Raw genomic sequence first — 16,593 nt, 5'->3', positions numbered from 1 at the left:
GGTCACGAATTCCACAAGTCACAAAGGTTAAATGACAAAGAGAATGCACTCTGGTGGATCCAAGCCCAGGAAGGTCTGTACGGTGGCCGGTAAGGGTCAAACACGACCCGTTCTTACCCAGGTCAGGAAACTAACAAGAGGGAATGCGACCTTTCCAGAAGTTCACTATCCGAAAGTGAGAATTCCCTCGGCGCAGTATCATTTTCTCTGGGCTCTGGGGCAGAATAATCGCGCATTTCCACACCCGGCGAGATTGGGACCTAGGGTAATTGGGACGTGGGGGAGTGGCGGGCCCGCTCACTATTGCGGCTGGGCGTGGACTGGGTACGAGGAGGGCGTGGTGCCGGCGGCCCCGGGGCGTGCGCAGGCGCAGGGGGAACTCAGGCACTGATGGAGGAAATGGACCTCGTCTCCGAGTTCCCCCAGCCTTCGGGTGCTGCTCGCTCTGCCGAGGTTATGGCTCGCTTCGCGGCCGGGCTAGGCGCACAGGGCCGGCGGGTGGTGTTGGTCACGTCAGGCGGCACCAAGGTCCCTCTGGAAGCGCGGCCAGTACGCTTTCTGGACAACTTCAGCAGCGGGCGGCGCGGTGCAATTTCGGCCGAGGCCTTCCTGGCTGCAGGCTACGGGGTCCTGTTCTTGTACCGCGCTCGTTCCTCTTTCCCCTTTGCCCACCGCTTCCCGCCTCAGACCTGGCTGTCGGCCCTGCGGCCTTCTGGCCTAGCTAAGTCGGGCGTGCTGAGCCTGGAGGCCGAGGAGAATGCACTCCCGGGCTTCGCTGCGGCTTTGCGGAGCTACCAAGAAGCAGCGGCTGCCGGCACCTTCCTGGCTGTAGAGTTCTCCACTTTGGCAGACTATTTGCATCTGCTGAAGGCTGCTGCCCAAGCGCTCAGTCCACTAGGTGCGTGCCCTAGGGATCCAGCGATTGCCAGGAAACAAGACCTTTATCCCCAGCCACTTTCCCCCCATACCTCTGGTCTTACAGTCTGGGAACTCACACCTCTCCCCTATTTGTTACACCTTCTACTTCTCTTTGCAGGGCCTTCTGCGATGTTTTACCTGGCTGCGGCCGTGTCAGATTTCTATGTTCCTGTCTCTGAAATGCCTGAACACAAGATCCAGTCATCTGGGGGCCCACTGCAGGTGATGGGCGCTTCTCTTCCAGAGATCTGATCCCCTATAACCAATCATGGGTTAATTTTCCTCTTGATCTGGAAATGGCCTCTCTGCCTTCTGTATGCACTAGGCACTGGGGATACAGAGATGAATAAGACACCGCCCTCCCTCAAGGACCTCACAATCTAGCCAGGGACCTGGACACAGACATAATTACAAAACAGAGTGATAAATGCTCTAGTGGAGGTATGTACAAAGTGCAGTCAGATTTGGGGGAAGTGAATTGGGGGAGCTGAGGAAGGCTTCTTGGAGGAGATGACTTGAACTGGGTTTTAAAAGATGAGCAGAGGATATAACAGTGGGGAAGATCATTTCAAGTGGAGTTATTCAGTTGGAGTCTGGAAACACTGCTATGTTTAGCAGTAGCTGCTGTGAATCAAAGTGCTTTTAGTAATGCTGGAAAGTGGACTGAAGAGGCAGCGTTCTTCACAGAATATTTTGTTTTGTTTTTGGAGATAAGATCTTGCTATGTTGCCCAGGCTGACCTCAAACTTGGAATCTTCTGCGTCATCCTTCCAAGTAGCTGGGATTACAGGAGTGGGCCACCATGCCTGGTTTTTACTCCTTCTTAAGGAGCTTGGATTTTATCCTGTGGAGACAAGTAGCACATAAGTAGGAGAATAAGATAGATTTTGTGAAAAGAACATTCTGGCATTATTTTGAAAGGTGAAGTAGGGAATAGAGTGAATGGGATAGTTCATTTGGGGGTTATTGTAATTTAAGGAAGAGGTATGAAGAGGACAGTTGTATGGTTGAGTTATTAAGATAATCTGGTGTCTTGGAACCTGAGGGGAAATTCCTAGTGATTCAGGTAGAATCTATATAGGAGAAACTCTATCAATGGGGCCCTTGTATGATAGTTTATTTTTTCATTTCTTCAACAAATATTTATTGAGTACCTACTGTACCAGGTGTTAATTGTAGGAACTGGAGATAAAAGCAGTGAAAAGAAATACCTAGCACTTGAATTGCTTACACACTGCAGGGGAGTCAAATGCATGCTACTCTTGGTAGGGATAAATGCTAAGGAGAAACAGTGGGGAACTAGCAATATATGATTCTTATCACACTTGCTAACAGCTTTTTTAAAAGAGATCCTGGTGATTAGTTTAGTGATTCACACTTTCAAAACTTTGGGATCTTTATCCACATTTTTTAGTTCTGTCTTAAAAGTATACAAAACAACTCAACATTCCTCTTTGAAGGTGTTGGAAACAGATGGTATGAGTTTTAATCAAGTGAAAATCAGTTGTTTCCTCAGTGCTGTTGTGTAATTTTTCCTTTTACAGTTCTAGTTACAAGTAAATGGAATCTAGAGCCATTCTACCAATGTAGAAATATTTTAAACAGAGGTTTAAAAGTCCAATATTTTTGGACTTCTGCCAACATAACATTTGCATGAACCAATTAGTTATATTTGCTTATTTGAGGGTTTACTTGAAGAAATAAAGGAGAACGTTCCAGAAAATGTAATGAGGGTAGCAGAGTAGGGCTGATAAAAAAAAATAAAAAACATGGTTTGCCCCAGAATATGTATAAAGCCTTAAATTTGGGTATTAGTATGAACACCACAGAGTTAAGGCTTTTAAGCTAACCATTTAATTTGCTTTGAAAAGTCTGCACAATGGGAAAAATCTCACTAAAATTTATATATGCAAAAATCTGAGTCCCTGATTCCTTAGTTTCCTGATAGGTAGTGATCATTGTTTGCTTATTAAGCTTTTCTTTTTCCAATACAGATAACAATGAAGATGGTGCCAAAAATGCTTTATCCTTTGGTTAAAGATTGGGCTCCCAAAGCCTTTATAATTTCCTTTAAGTTGGAGACCGACCCCTCCATCGTAATTAATCGTGCTCGGAATGCTTTGGAAGTTTATCAACATCAACTGGTGGTGGCTAATATCCTTGAGTCAATACATTCCTTTGTTATTATTGTTACCAAAGACTCAGAAACTAAGTTATTGCTATCAGAGGAAGATGTAGAAAAAGGTGTAGAGATAGAAAAGAAGATAGTGGATAATCTTCAGTCTCGACACACCGCTTTTATATGTGACAAAAACTGAACTAAAAAAGTTTTATAGGATCAAAAATTGTTCAGTGGACCAGGGCTCTTACAAATGGCAAGAACTAGAATAAATTATTTGCTTTTATAAGAACAAAGAAAATAAAGGGAAGGTAAAAGTTGTGGTGTGCAGGCAATATGGGCTGGCTTTTGCCTCTTAATGACTGAACCACCTGACACACTCACCTGAAATGTTATCTTGACTTGGAAATTGAACACTAGAGCTTTGCCTTGACTTTTTAAAAAGCCAAGAAATAAACAGCTTTTAAAAAAGAGATCCTGATGATCTCTTTTAAAGTGTGAAATCACTAATATAATTTGGGAATTATATATTCTGCAAAATGTACATGAAAAGTAGCTGAACGCTGAATATCCATCTACTTCATACTGTAGAAGGGGGATTATGGATGCATAAGTGGTCATGTTTTCAAGATCAAGTATTTGAGTGCCTACTCTGTGCCAGGCCCTGTGCTGAGCTATGAGGATTAAAAAGATGAATAAATATGTTTTGCTGGGGAAATGGACATATAAAAAATTAAGTGCAATAAAATGTGTGCCCACAAACCAACACATGGGAAGGGTGTTGTTTTTTGGAAACTTAACAAAGATGTGCGTAGAAGCAAAAGATACCTCCCTCAATCTTTTTTTCTTTTCCTAGATTTACTTCATATTTGAATAAAAATTTACCTTTCAAATATTTTAGGACCATTCTTGAGGTACATTTAATACAACCTTCCACCTAGAACTAGGCAGGGACCAACTGGTGACTAACCTAAGGGATGCATTACAGTTGATAAAAAGTGTGGGATAAGTGGGGCTAACACTAGGAGTGATCCTTTTATTTTGGTCATAATTATTCCTGTGAGAATCACCTCATGTTAGTGCTCAAAAACAAGCACCATTCTATGTGGAATTAAAGAGTTCTTCACTTAGGTTGATTAATGTATTCAGAGCACTTAAAAACAGTATTTACACAAGTGAAAATTCTGAGGCAGGGGGAGTGAGGGTGTGTGTGTTTGGGTTTAAAGAAAAATGAACATGAGTCAACAAAACAAGAAAGAACTTGATTTAGAGTATCAAAGAAAGTTTGCCTGAGGAGGTGATACTGAAACTGACAAATAGGTGTTAAGTGGGCTGTGTGTGGTGATAGCATTTTAAATCAGAGAAAACATTCTCAAGGGTTCTGTTGCCAAAGGGAGAGATTGATATGACTCGCCTAAACCGAATTTGCCATGCTTAGGACTTCTTAAAGGGTTTCAACTTTTAAGGATAATTCTGGTCAAGCCTGGTTTCTCCATGTTGACAGTAAGTTGGGTGCAAGTGTTGTGTTTAATCTGAGGCTCCCCATGTGGTTAGTGACAGATCTAAGTCTAAAATTCAGAACTCCTGACCTAGCATCCTACCCTTATAAAAATGAAATAAGGGGCTGGGGATGTGGCTCAATGGTAGAGCACTTGCCTAGTATGTGGGAGGCACCGGGTTCGAGCCTCAGCACGGCATAATAAAAGGTATTGTGCTCATCTACAATTTAAAAAATATATTTAAAAAGAATAAATAAGTTATAGATCAGGAAGTCTAACGTAAGGAGCACGGGACTTTGATAAGGCTGGGACAAGGGTAGCTATATGAGAACTAGAAATGCTATTAAATTGCAAGCGCTTGCAATTATATAAATTATGGTTAAGGTTGTCTCAGGAGCCAAAGGAGCGAGTAGTATTCACGCGTGGCTGGAAGGACTCCGCCCCAAGACCCAGAGGCCAATGGAGTGCGCCGTAACAAAAGTCCTCACAGGAAGAACAGTCAGTGGCACCAATGGCGTGCGTCGTACCTACAGTTCCTGCCGGAATGACGCCTTTGCGTCCCAGCAGCGAGGGCGGTTGCTATGACGCCCTGGCTCCTTAGGCACCTGCAGTTCGCAGCTGAGCTGCTAGCCGCGCACCGACCCCGGACCCTCTCAGGACCCTCCAAAAGAAAATTTCCTCCTGCTTCCTGAGGTTCCCGCCTCAACTCCGAAGAGGAAAGCATCTATTCTCCACTCCTTTTCCCCCCACATTCCAGGGCTTTTCCGCTTCTCTTCCAAGGAAGGACCGAAACTATAGAGGAGCCCTTCGTCTGGCCTTTCCAGACGAAGCTGGAGTGATTCTGCCTGAAGGATTCGCCTGTTTTCCCTGGATCCGCTCTTATTAAAACAGTGGCTTAGAACACGCTCAGTGAGTTATGTAGGCGTTCCTTTTCTCACCTAATCGGTGAGGGGCACTCCCCGGACAGATGACTGCACCCGAAGATCCAAGTCGCTAAAAGTTCACGGAGGCACAATTGTCCCCTACTTGTAGGCACGTGAACCTAAGAACTGCCGTTTTCTGCTTTTTTGGCCGGTCTTCGTCATGCAGAACCTTGAAGAAGACTCTGGAGAAGACTCTGGAGGCCTTTGGTAACCTCAGCATTGGAGGTCAAGTCAGTTATTTTCTGCCTTTAAAGCTACAACCTCATCCACTTCTCTCATCAAGCACCAGTTTCCTCATCCTGTTCATTCCACAACCATTTTTCACCCTTCCCTGTCCACACTGCACATTGTTGAATGTCCATTCATATCCACCACCTCTGTCATCTATAGAACACCCCTTTCTGCTTTCCTGATGCAATGCTTTGCACAGCTAAGTTTTTTCTCCAACTCTGCAATCATTAGGAAGATTTTTTGTTTCTCTGCACTGTGGCAAACTTTCTGTCTGGGGTAAACTAGAAACTAGAATGGAAAAGTACACATTGGTAAATACAAACATCAAATTACTGCAAGCCTACTGTGTTTTGAAAATGAAGGGAAAAAATGAAAATGATCGTAGTGTTGGGCCCATTTCAGGCTTATATAAAGAAGGTTTTCCTTTTGAATACTTATGAAAATAAGATACTTATGAAAATGTCAAAAATGATCAAAAAATAGGATTTCGACTTTAAGTCCACATAAATCCAACACCTGTTAATGATAGAATTTGCTAGAGAGAAGGTGCTTGTACTTGTGCCTCTTCATGTTCATGCCTCTTCTGAACCAGAAAACTGTTCTTTGTGATGTAAACCAATAAGGGGGAGTGATTGAAAAATAAATATTTTTGGTAAGGGAGCAGCAGATTCAGGGGTCTTTAAAAAGACTAGTACCCATGGCTTAAATATAGGATAAGATTGATTTAGACCCAGTGAGATTTTATTTTCGCTTGGAAAGCTTGATTTAATTTGTCTTGTAGCATGTATTCCTTGTTGATTCTTACCATTTCTTCTTCAGCAATAAACCTATTTTGAGGATATATAAATCATATTTTAACAGATATTTGGAGGGCTATAACCATTTGGATATTTTGATGTCACAGGCCAATCAAAACAGTATTTATGATTTCTCTTGCTTAGAGTCAGATTTCCAAATAATTAAAAATTCATCTTTCTCTTCTATAATAGATTAGGAAAGAAAAACAAGTTCTGCAGTTTTTCACATTGAATGGAAATGAATAAATTCTCTTTTAAAAAAGAGACTGTTAGATGCTATTTTATAAGGAGCTTTCCTTTCTTCTTCCTTTATTGACCAAACATCATTATAGCATAATTAATTAGAAATTTTTCCTCTTACCAGAGCACATTTCTAGGCCTAGGAAATGATTTATTTTTATTAGAGCATTATAATTTCACATAGTAGATTCATCCCCACAAAAATGTACATGCATGGAATCTGATTCACTTCATTTCAGTCCCATTTCCTTCCTCCTCCCCCTTCCCTCCCTTTACCCATTCTCCACTGCACTGATACTCTCTTTGCATTTTCTTTATCCATCCTTGATTGATACTTTCCAGACACACATAAAGGTGAAATTCCCTGTGGTATATTTATATATACACATAATGTGATTTTCACAAATTCATTCCACATTCCCCCGTACTTTTCCATCCTTCCTCCTTCTCAATTTCCTTATACTCCAATGATCTTTGATATATTTTTATGATATCCAATCCCTGTGGAGTTGATTTTGTCCCCTCAGAGACAATTGGCAATATAAGGAAACATTTTTAGTTGTCACAACTGGGAATGTGCTACTGGCATCTTTGACACTCATTTTACCATTTCGTTCTTTTCACCTGGAAAAGTTTAGAGACTTAAAAATACCACAGGATGCATTTCTTTGAAATACTTAATGAACATTTATTCAGGATCTGCTTTGGAGCGAATACTATTTCCATACACTTCATTAGGTGGGCAATTTTAGGTAGTTTAGATGTCAGACCATTTATAATTCAAAGAACAGATTTATGTAAAGATCTGCTTTATTAGAATCTTCAAATTTCTCAACCATGAGGTCTCAATAAATTCACTGGAATATTGTTCATCATGGGATGTCATAACACTATTTTGGCAGAGGGACCTGAATATCTACAGTATGGGAATATAAGCAGCCTGATGGGGCCTATACATATATGACATGGAAGGCTAAAGTCAAGAGTAGCAGAATATAAGGCTAGAAAGGCAGGCAGGAACCAGATTGTGGAGTGTCTCTAGTGTCATCCTAAGGGGCTTGGACTCTGCTTAAAAGCAATGACAATGCTAACCAGCAAGTGATTTGCATTCAGAAGGATCAGTCTGAAAGCTTGGAGAACACAGATTGGATGGGGGCCAGCCTGGCAGCAGGCCATAGTAGTTAAGAATGTTGCTACACTAAACTGAGCAAATAGGAAAGCCTAAACTAAGGCAACAGCCATGGAGATAAAAAATGATAAAAGAGGTAGAATCTATTGCCACTGATTATGTATGAGTAGGATGAATAAGGAGGGGTCAAGGATGACTCCTAGATTTCATCACTAAATTGATGGTGATTTTAAATATGGAATACAAAAGGAAAAAGGGGGAAATGAGCAGGTTCTTCAAACTGAGTTATTCAATTGAATACGCACTAATTTAAAATGGTAAACTCATGTTATATTGCCGTCTTTGCCTCTATCCTGATCTCTGAAACTTGAATCTCTGTAAATCCTATCTTTTTAAAGGTTAGGCTTTAAAGACCATATTTGTACACTACTTCCAACCCATTCCATCTATAACTAGCTGAATGAGAAATATACATGGAGAAGAAAGCACAATTCATTGGGTGAGCAACAAAAATAATTTCTCTTTCAAAAATTGAACCAAGAGGGCTGGGGTTATAGCTCAGTGGTAGAGCACCTGCCTAGCATGTATGAGGCATTGGTTTGGATTCTCAGCACCACATATAAATAAATAAGGGGCAATCAGCAACTAAAAATATATTTAAAATTGAACTATGAGATGCAAACATAAAATGACTTAATCTGAAAAGTTTCACAGGCTTGGGACTTAAATGACTATTTTCAGTCTTGCTAATGAGCAAACAGAGAAAGTTCATCCATGATGAGAAGCAAGAAAAGCAGATGAACTCACAGGAAACCTTAGAGACAAAAGACCTTGTGGGTCTCTTAATGACTTCCCAATTTCTATATCTGTTTTCTGTGTAGCCTTGTTGTTACCTGCAATATGTCCTTGTATCTTATGCTTTCATTGTCTCTCTTATAGTAGTCAGGATTGGCTGGCTGTGAGGGACAGAAAGGGCAAACTAATATTGGCTTTAAAGAGAAAGAAAGTTACTTTTCTTCTGTGAAGGTCAAAAAGAAAGTAGGCCATAACTGCTAGGGCAGCATCTTGAAACTGTCAGAGACCCAGATTTCTTCTCTTGTGGTGTTACATCATCCATGATGTGTGGCTTGCACTTCATAGCATCAGGATGTCTACTCAAGCTTCAACCATCTGGTCTGAATTTCAGTAAGTACAAAGTAGGAGGAGCAAGGAAGAACATCCTGGTCCTTTAAGGACACTTCTTGGAAGCAGCACAGAATTCCCTTTACATTCCATCATTCAGAACTTAGTCCTCTGGCTATAGTTAGCCATAAGGAAAGCAGCCTGAGATCCATGAAAAATTGAAATGTCTCATTTCTGTGATGAAAGGGAAGAATAAATATTAAAGGAAAACTGGCAGTCTCAGCCACACTTGTATCTGTTCCAAGTTCAATAGGTTTTTGTTTGTTGCTACTTTTCTAGATCAATCTGAAGCATAACAGAGGTGGATTATTATTTAATCCTTCCAAATACTCAATGAGGTAGGCATTAGTATTATATCAATCTTGTAGGTGAATAAATAAAAATTTTAAAATGTCAAATGACCTAAGTCACACAGCTACAAAGTGATGGGGCCAAGATTTGAACCAATATGGGTTCAAATTCAGCCTCCTGAACGTGAGCTGTTGCCATGGGAGAGAGAAGGGCATTTGAAAGGCCTATGGAAGAGAAGGAGCCCAGGAATAACATTGAGAAAGAAAGGTTAGAGAAGTAAGAGTCAAAACAGGAGAACAGAATGTCACAGAACAGAAAGGAAAACATTTAGGGAAAAAGTAGACAGTATGGCAGAAAGATCATATGCACAAAAGAACAGAAACCTATCCAATTGGATATGGCATTTTGAGTTCCTTGTTGACTGGTAGTCTTCAGCACAGTGGTAAAAGCAGTAGCCAAATTATCCCAAAGAAGACAATAGCTAGAGAGGGACATGGTGGGACCAAAGGAGGATTATTTTCTATATCTTTAGTTTTCTTTATTTGTGTTTGGTGCTGAGGATCAAACTCAGGGCCTTGCACATGCTAAATACACATTCTATACCCTCAGACCTGTATCTTTATTTTCAATGTCAGAAACATCTTGAGCTGAGGGAAGATCACCAAAGTGGGAGATAATGGTCATACAGAAAAGAAAATGTTTCTCTGAAGAAGCATTTCAGGAAGGGACCTAGGCTACAGATTAAGGGATTACCCTTGGTTGGGAGGATGGAAGCTTTCCCACTGACAAGGGAAAGAGGTCAGGATTGCCTAAAGACAAAGGTTAGTATTGGTGGTAGGGGAAGAATCTGTCAGAGGTTTATGATCATCTTAATTTACTAGTACTGGGGGAGACAAGGTCATCTACCAAAAGGAGGGGAGTGGCAATGTTTCCAGTAGAAGCTGGCATCACATAGTATGACCTAGTGGTTCAGAACTTGCCTCAGGCTGGAGGACATGAATTTTTAGTACCTCTGGTCTTCCTGTTTTTGTTTGATTTTTCTCTGCCAGTACTCAGAAGCCTAAAATAAGTAGAGAAGAGTGAAATTATTGAACTTTTCCAGGGCTAGGATTTAAGACGGGTGTGAGAAGAGGCAAGATAATTGGGGATATTGGTGAAATATTGAAATGATCAACAGTTGGGTCCAAGCTTGTGGGGAATCAAATAAGCAGTTTGGTACTTTGAAAAAGGATGTAATGGATCTGAAACTGGAGGTCACACTGTCATTGTGGAATAAATATAGTTTAAGAGAGCAAGTGATTCATACCCATAAGGAATTTATAGAAATTAATAAGTGTTGGCAATGATGTGGAGAAATTGGGACCCTTCTGCATTGCTGGTAGGAATATCAAATGATGTAGCTGCTGTGGAAGATTATCAGTAGTTCCTCAAAAAGTTAAACAGAATATCTAGCTATTCTATTCCTAGGAATATATCCCAAGAAATTGAAAACAGGTACTCAAACAAATGCTTGTGTGCCAGTGCATAGTCAAAAGTGGATAAACAAAATGTGGTTTATACATACAATGGACTATCACTCAGCCTTAAAAAGGAAGGAAATTCTAACACAAGCCATGACACAGATGAATCTTGAAGAACATTCTTCTGAGATAAATGAGCCAACCCAGAAGAACAAATAGTATAGATTCCACTTGCAGGAAATCCTTTGAGACAGAAATAATAGAGACAGAAGGTAGAATGGTGGTTATCAGGGGCTGGGGAAGAAGAGAATGGAAAGTTACTATATATAGATACAAAGTTTCTGTTTTAGATGATTTAAACGTTTTGAAAAATGGATAGTGGTAATGGATGGAGCATACAAATGCACTTAATATCACTGAAATGTATGCTTAAAATGACTAACATGGTAAATCTCCAGTTATATATATATTTTAATACCTTTAAAAAAAAAAGAGTGAGGTAGGATAGGTAGCATAGAAGATGGTGGTCAGAATTGGACATTTGGAGATTAGGATTACTGGGTTTCAACATTGGTTCAACGTTAGCCAGCTGGATGGGTGGTTAAGTAGAATGAAGATCAAAGTTCACTGGCTTTGCGGGTGTGGCCAAGTGGAAGAGCTTGGATGAGCTGCACACTTGGAAACCTTCACTGTCTTCCTGACCAGCAAGTCCCATCTTCCTATATCTTAGCCTAACATCCACTACTCCCAGAAGACGAGCATCAAGAGGCATTTTTAGTATCTCCCACCTGTTTTTCCTTTGACCTTTCTTCAATCCAGACTCTCCCACTTACCCAGACAACATGGGGATGATGTTGTTCTGTTGGATAAGCAACCTGCAGCATTTATTTTCTAATCATTCAACAATCTTACTTCTCAGTTTTTCACAAGTGATTCCAGCATTGATGTATTTGCTTCCTGTCTTTGTGTGTCTGGTTTTCACATGGTTATAATAATACTTTTTCATTCTGCTTTCTATCTTATCATTCTAGCATAAGCAGTTTTCCATATTGCCAAATAATGTTCATAAGATGCTGTATATTCCTAGTATATTGGGCTCTCTATTATTCAGGATTAAAACCACAAATAACTGCATGATTCTCAAGGACCTAGTGGGAGGAGATGAGTGAGGACCAGATAGATGGTGAAGGGTTGGAGAAACACAAGATTTATAGTTGCAAGTCATAGGGTGGACACTTGGGGACACAAGGAATCAGACTTGAGTTCTTTTTTTTCCAGTATGAGCTTCAGACTCATAATTGCCGTTGTAAATATTGTCCACAAAAACTGTTGATGTAAAAAATGGTAAGACTCTGGAAAATTTAGCAAATCAAAGAAGAAAAATAATAATAATAATATCATTTTGCTTTTAAAAGGCAAAACCAAATGCAATTATGTAGACTGTTTGCAGTACAGAAACAATTATGTACATCACTCCAATTGGGTCAAGTTAACTTAAAAGTTGTATTTGATTACAGCAATAACTCCAGTTCATAAATAAGATTTTAATAACACAAATACCATTTCATCAATCATCAGATATTTATCTTTAACCCACTGTCATGGTCCAAGCTATGATTACTTTCAAGCTAAAAAAATCAAGAAAGTATTTTTTTTTAAATATTTTTTTTTAAAGAGAGAGTGAGAGAGGAGAGAGAGAGAGAGAGAGAATTTTTTAATATTTATTTTTTAGTTATCGGCGGACACAACATCTTTGTTTGTACGTGGTGCTGAGAATCGAACCCGGGCCGCACGCATGCCAGGCGAGCGTGCTACCACTTGAGCCACATCCCCAGCCCTCAAGAAAGTATTGATGACAGGCTGAGATCAAGAAGTTTTGGGAGGTAGGAGTGCAGCTCAGTGGTGGGCACATGGTTAACATGCATGAGGCCCTGGTTTCAGTCCAACATCTTCCCTCAAAAAAATGTTTTAGAGAGCTGAATTATATAGAAGAAAACATAAATTATAAGACACATTCTGTAAATAAAATAATTTATAGAATTAGAGCACTTTCTAGCTTCTAGAGGATTCCTTTGATTTCTAGATGTTCAATAAGTGGAACAAAGACTTCTTTGGACTTGATGATTTGGCCAAACCCTTTGGAAGATTTTTATGTTATTAAATTGCAAACTTCAGAACTGGATAGACAAAACATTTAATTTTTTTTTCACTGTATACAATTTGCTTTGTAAATGTCAGGTCATCATTCATTACTTACTTTAGAAGAAATTATACAGCTGTTTGAAGCTTTAATTTTTTTGATTTATTTTTTTTGTATTATATTTCATTTAAGTGCTTACTATAACTGAGTAACAATAATAGAAAGATCAAAATATACTTTGTAAAGAGTCTAACTCTAGGCATTACATTATCAGATTTCTCACATCTTTGGTCGCATGTATGAGAGAGTGTGTGTGTATTGTGTGTTGCATGTGATATGTATGCTCATCTCTTCCATCAAAGGAAAAGTTCAGTTAGAAGACATCCTCCACCACCTTGGCAAAGAAGGATTCAGCCCCCTTGCTGCGACAGAGGAACACTTCTGTTTAGTGATTTTATTTTATTATTTTTTTTAATATTTATTTTTTAGTTTTAGGTGAACACAATATCTTTATTTTATTTTTATGTGGTGCTGAGAATTGAACCCAGTGCCTCACGCATGCTAGTGAGCACCTTACCACTTGAGCCACATCCCCAGCCCTAGTGATTTTATTCTAGTGAGGATAGGCTGAGGGCTGCTGCCAGAAAGTAAAAGAGCTCACAGTGAAGGGCACGGAAGAAAAAAAAAGAATAAAAACTAATAGTACATAGTTAAAAAATACCTATTTTTTTTTAGTGATTTTCATTAAATTGGCACGTTAAAAACTAACATTTGAATATGACTGTATAGTTTACAAAGCACTCATATATACTTTTCCCCTGTGAAACATACCAACAGTCAGTACTGGTTTCTAGGAGTCATGTACAGAATGTTGGCCAAGGGTGACTTGTTGAACATCCAGACAGGCATGATCCAGGTGGCTTTCAATCTCTTGGTGAAGTCATCTTTGTGTCAAGAGTTGATCCTCTATTTGACTCTTCCTTGAAGGTTTAGAAACCTGAATAGTCAGCATGCTATGAGTGGATCTGCTGCCTAAAGATGGACTTGTATTAACCAAACTCATAAAGATGTTTGTAGAAAAACAGACACCTACTGATTCATCAGCAATAAGGAATATAATTGCCAGAAGAACCACGTACATATTTGTGGTGACACATGCATTCTCTTTCAGGCATATTATGTGGGAAGCTAGATTTTATTCAGATGATTACTTACTAAACAAATGATTCTAAATATTTATAGCACTGACTAAGATAGCCAGATTTCTACAGTAGAGCTACCTATACCTGACCTTATGCCTGCACCTCTTATATCCTAGGACCAAAGCACCTTGCACTTAGAAGGGTAGATAGTGTCATATATTTTTTGCTATTATTACTCTTTTTTTTAATTTTTTTTTAAGTTGTAGATGAACACAACACCTTTCTTTAAGTTTACTTTTATGTAGTGCTGAGGATAGAACCCAGTGTCTCTCACATGCGAGGCAAGTGCTCTACCACTGAGCTACAACCCCAGCCCTATTATTATTCTTTTTGATGTTTCCAATACTGTTCAACCTACTTCCTGTCATATTAGTTTTTTAAATGAACCAATACATGCTCTCAGTTTACCTGGGAACCACACTGCTCTTTCCACATAAACAAAACAGGTAACTTCTCAATTTTTAAGTTTAGTTCTTAAAGGGAAATCCCATTTCCAAATTCTTAAAGAATGTAACTCCTTAAAACCAAAAAATAGCATAGCATATAATGGAGCATGAACATTCACATTAGGCAGATGAGGGTGAAAATTTGCCTTTAGTGTCTGTCCCTCCATGTAACTGTGAACAAATGACTCAGATTCTTTGGACTCAAAATTCCTTGTCTGCAATACAGAGATGATAATGGCTTCTTTAAAGAGATTTTGAAATTTACACAAATGATTTGTGTAAAACATTTCACACAAACGCTTGATACCTAGCAAGAATTTGATAAATTAGCCAGGCATGGTGGCACACACCTATAATCCCAGTGGCTTGGGAGGCTGAGGCAGGAGGATTGCACCTTCAAAGCCAGCCTCTGCAACTTAGCAAGGTCCTAAGCAACTCAGAGAGACCCTGTCTCCAAATAAAATATTAAAAAGGGCTGGGGATGTGACTTAATGGTTAAGGGCTCCTGGGCTCAATCCACAGTTCAAAAAAAAAAAAAAAAAAGAATTTGATAAATTATAACTATTATGATTAGAAATGGGTATTATTGTTCCACCTATTTTATTTATTTATTTTAAAAATACACAACAACAGTGGATTGCATTACAATCCTTATTAAACATAGAGCACAATTTTTGATAAAGTATGTTCACTCCAATTTATGCCATTATACATGTTGTTCTACTCTACCATGCGGCCAGCGCAATGGTTTCATTAATGAGGTTCTTGGCATAAAAGTTAGCTAGCAGAGATCGAAATAAACACACAGACTCAGTTACCTTTTTCTATGACCAGGTCCAAGACGGCTCCCCTCTCTGGTTCCCTCCTCTAACCGCCAGGCAGGGCAGTAAGGATTACTCAGGGCTAGCAGGAGAGAGAGAGAGGGAGCACGCCAGGGAGTAGCCTTTTATTGGGGAGCAAGAAACTTAGGGGATAATTCCATCCAACCTTCGGGGGCCGCACTCCAAGGTCAGGGTCAGTGATTGGGCCTCCGGGGTCAGTGGTCAGTTACACCCCCACACGGACAGGTTCTCTCAACAGGAGAGGGCCGGGAAAGCTCCAACACAGCCAGAGCGCCTCAGACCCTGACCGGGAGTCACCCAGTCACGTGTGAGAATGGCTCCCGACATTCTACCTGTTTTAAAAAGGAGGGAACTAAAACTAACAGGAAGTTGGACTGCAGTTCCTGTGTTCCTTCTATTATACCATTCAGGGTTTTGCACATATTTTGAGGGGATGTCTAATAGACCTCCATGCAATTCAGTTATTTTGGTAGTCTACTTCTAATCAATTTGACATAGTAAGAGCTCAGGGCCTGCTTTGGGCCCACCTGAATGTGAATTCTAGCCCTTTCCCTTATTACTCATGTGGCAAGCATCCCTTAGCCTAAGTAAGCCTGCTTTTTCACCTGTAAAGTGGGAAGATAAAAGTCCCATATGGTTGTGGTAACAAATACATGATGTCCTTAATACAGTACCTGGAGCACTGTATTAATCATCAATTTTAACATAGTAGTAAAACATAAATGTTGTGTAGATTTTTTTCTATTCATGGGTATCATGACCATATTACCTAAACCACAAATAAGGAGACTTGATTTGAAAAAGAGAGGTTGTGACTAACTCAGGAATTTGTAGTTATGTATGATGATATTTACTGGGAAACACAGTGATAATATAAAACAGCTGAAGGCAAGTAGAGGGAAAGAGACCACTCCACTTAAGAAAGCTGAGTTTTCTGTTTTATTCAGATTATAGTCATGACAGCATGGTGGTCTCCCAATGGCTCTTCCAATTACTGAACCTTTAATATGGGTGAAAATATGGCTGGATGTTGTGGCACGAGCCTGCAATCCCAGCTCTTCCTGAGGCTGAGGCAGGAGCATTGAAAGTTCAAGGCCTGTCTGGATAATTAGTGAGATCACTTCAAAATTTAAAAAAAATAAAAAGGGTTAGAGATTAGCTCACTGGTAGAGGA

At 39.8% G+C, this 16,593-nt stretch overlaps 2 protein-coding genes across 5 annotated transcripts in view; one reads left to right on the top strand and one right to left on the bottom strand.

The window, feature by feature from the left end:
- The window catches only part of Zmynd12 (zinc finger MYND-type containing 12), a 34,276-nt gene extending 34,026 nt beyond the window's left edge, over positions 1–250 (bottom strand). The window contains exon 1 of the mRNA XM_076860620.1: positions 118–250. The gene's annotated coding sequence lies outside the window, so the exon portion shown is untranslated. The remainder of the gene's footprint in view (positions 1–117) is intronic.
- Positions 64–3,803, top strand: Ppcs (phosphopantothenoylcysteine synthetase). 4 transcript variants are annotated; one of them, XM_076860625.1, is made up of 3 exons: positions 64–175; positions 1,037–1,140; positions 2,913–3,803. In XM_076860625.1, exons 2-3 carry the CDS (start codon positions 1,048–1,050, stop codon positions 3,234–3,236), a joined length of 417 nt encoding a protein of 138 aa, XP_076716740.1. In that variant the 5' UTR covers positions 64–175; positions 1,037–1,047; the 3' UTR covers positions 3,237–3,803. The 4 variants fall into 4 exon arrangements, with proteins under 4 accessions (XP_076716740.1, XP_076716737.1, XP_076716738.1 ...); XM_076860622.1 differs by lacking the exon at positions 64–175 and adding an exon at positions 344–898; XM_076860623.1 differs by lacking the exon at positions 64–175 and adding an exon at positions 374–453.
- Positions 3,804–16,593: the final 12,790 nt, after the last annotated feature.

The sequence above is a fragment of the Callospermophilus lateralis genome, chromosome 7 (genome assembly GCF_048772815.1).
Source record: "Callospermophilus lateralis isolate mCalLat2 chromosome 7, mCalLat2.hap1, whole genome shotgun sequence".
Classification (NCBI taxonomy): Eukaryota; Metazoa; Chordata; class Mammalia; order Rodentia; family Sciuridae; genus Callospermophilus; species Callospermophilus lateralis.
Note: the sequence above shows the minus strand (reverse complement) of the source record. Positions and strands in the feature narration are given on the sequence as shown.

Bases quoted from the DNA above. Each gene is read 5' to 3' on its own strand.
- Ppcs (XM_076860622.1), top strand. From the start codon at position 391: ATGGAGGAAATGGACCTCGTCTCCGAGTTCCCCCAGCCTTCGGGTGCT. The intron at 899-1,036 runs GTGCGTGCCCTA...TTCTCTTTGCAG, and splicing joins CCAAGCGCTCAGTCCACTAG to GGCCTTCTGCGATGTTTTAC. The intron at 1,141-2,912 runs GTGATGGGCGCT...TTTCCAATACAG, and splicing joins CATCTGGGGGCCCACTGCAG to ATAACAATGAAGATGGTGCC.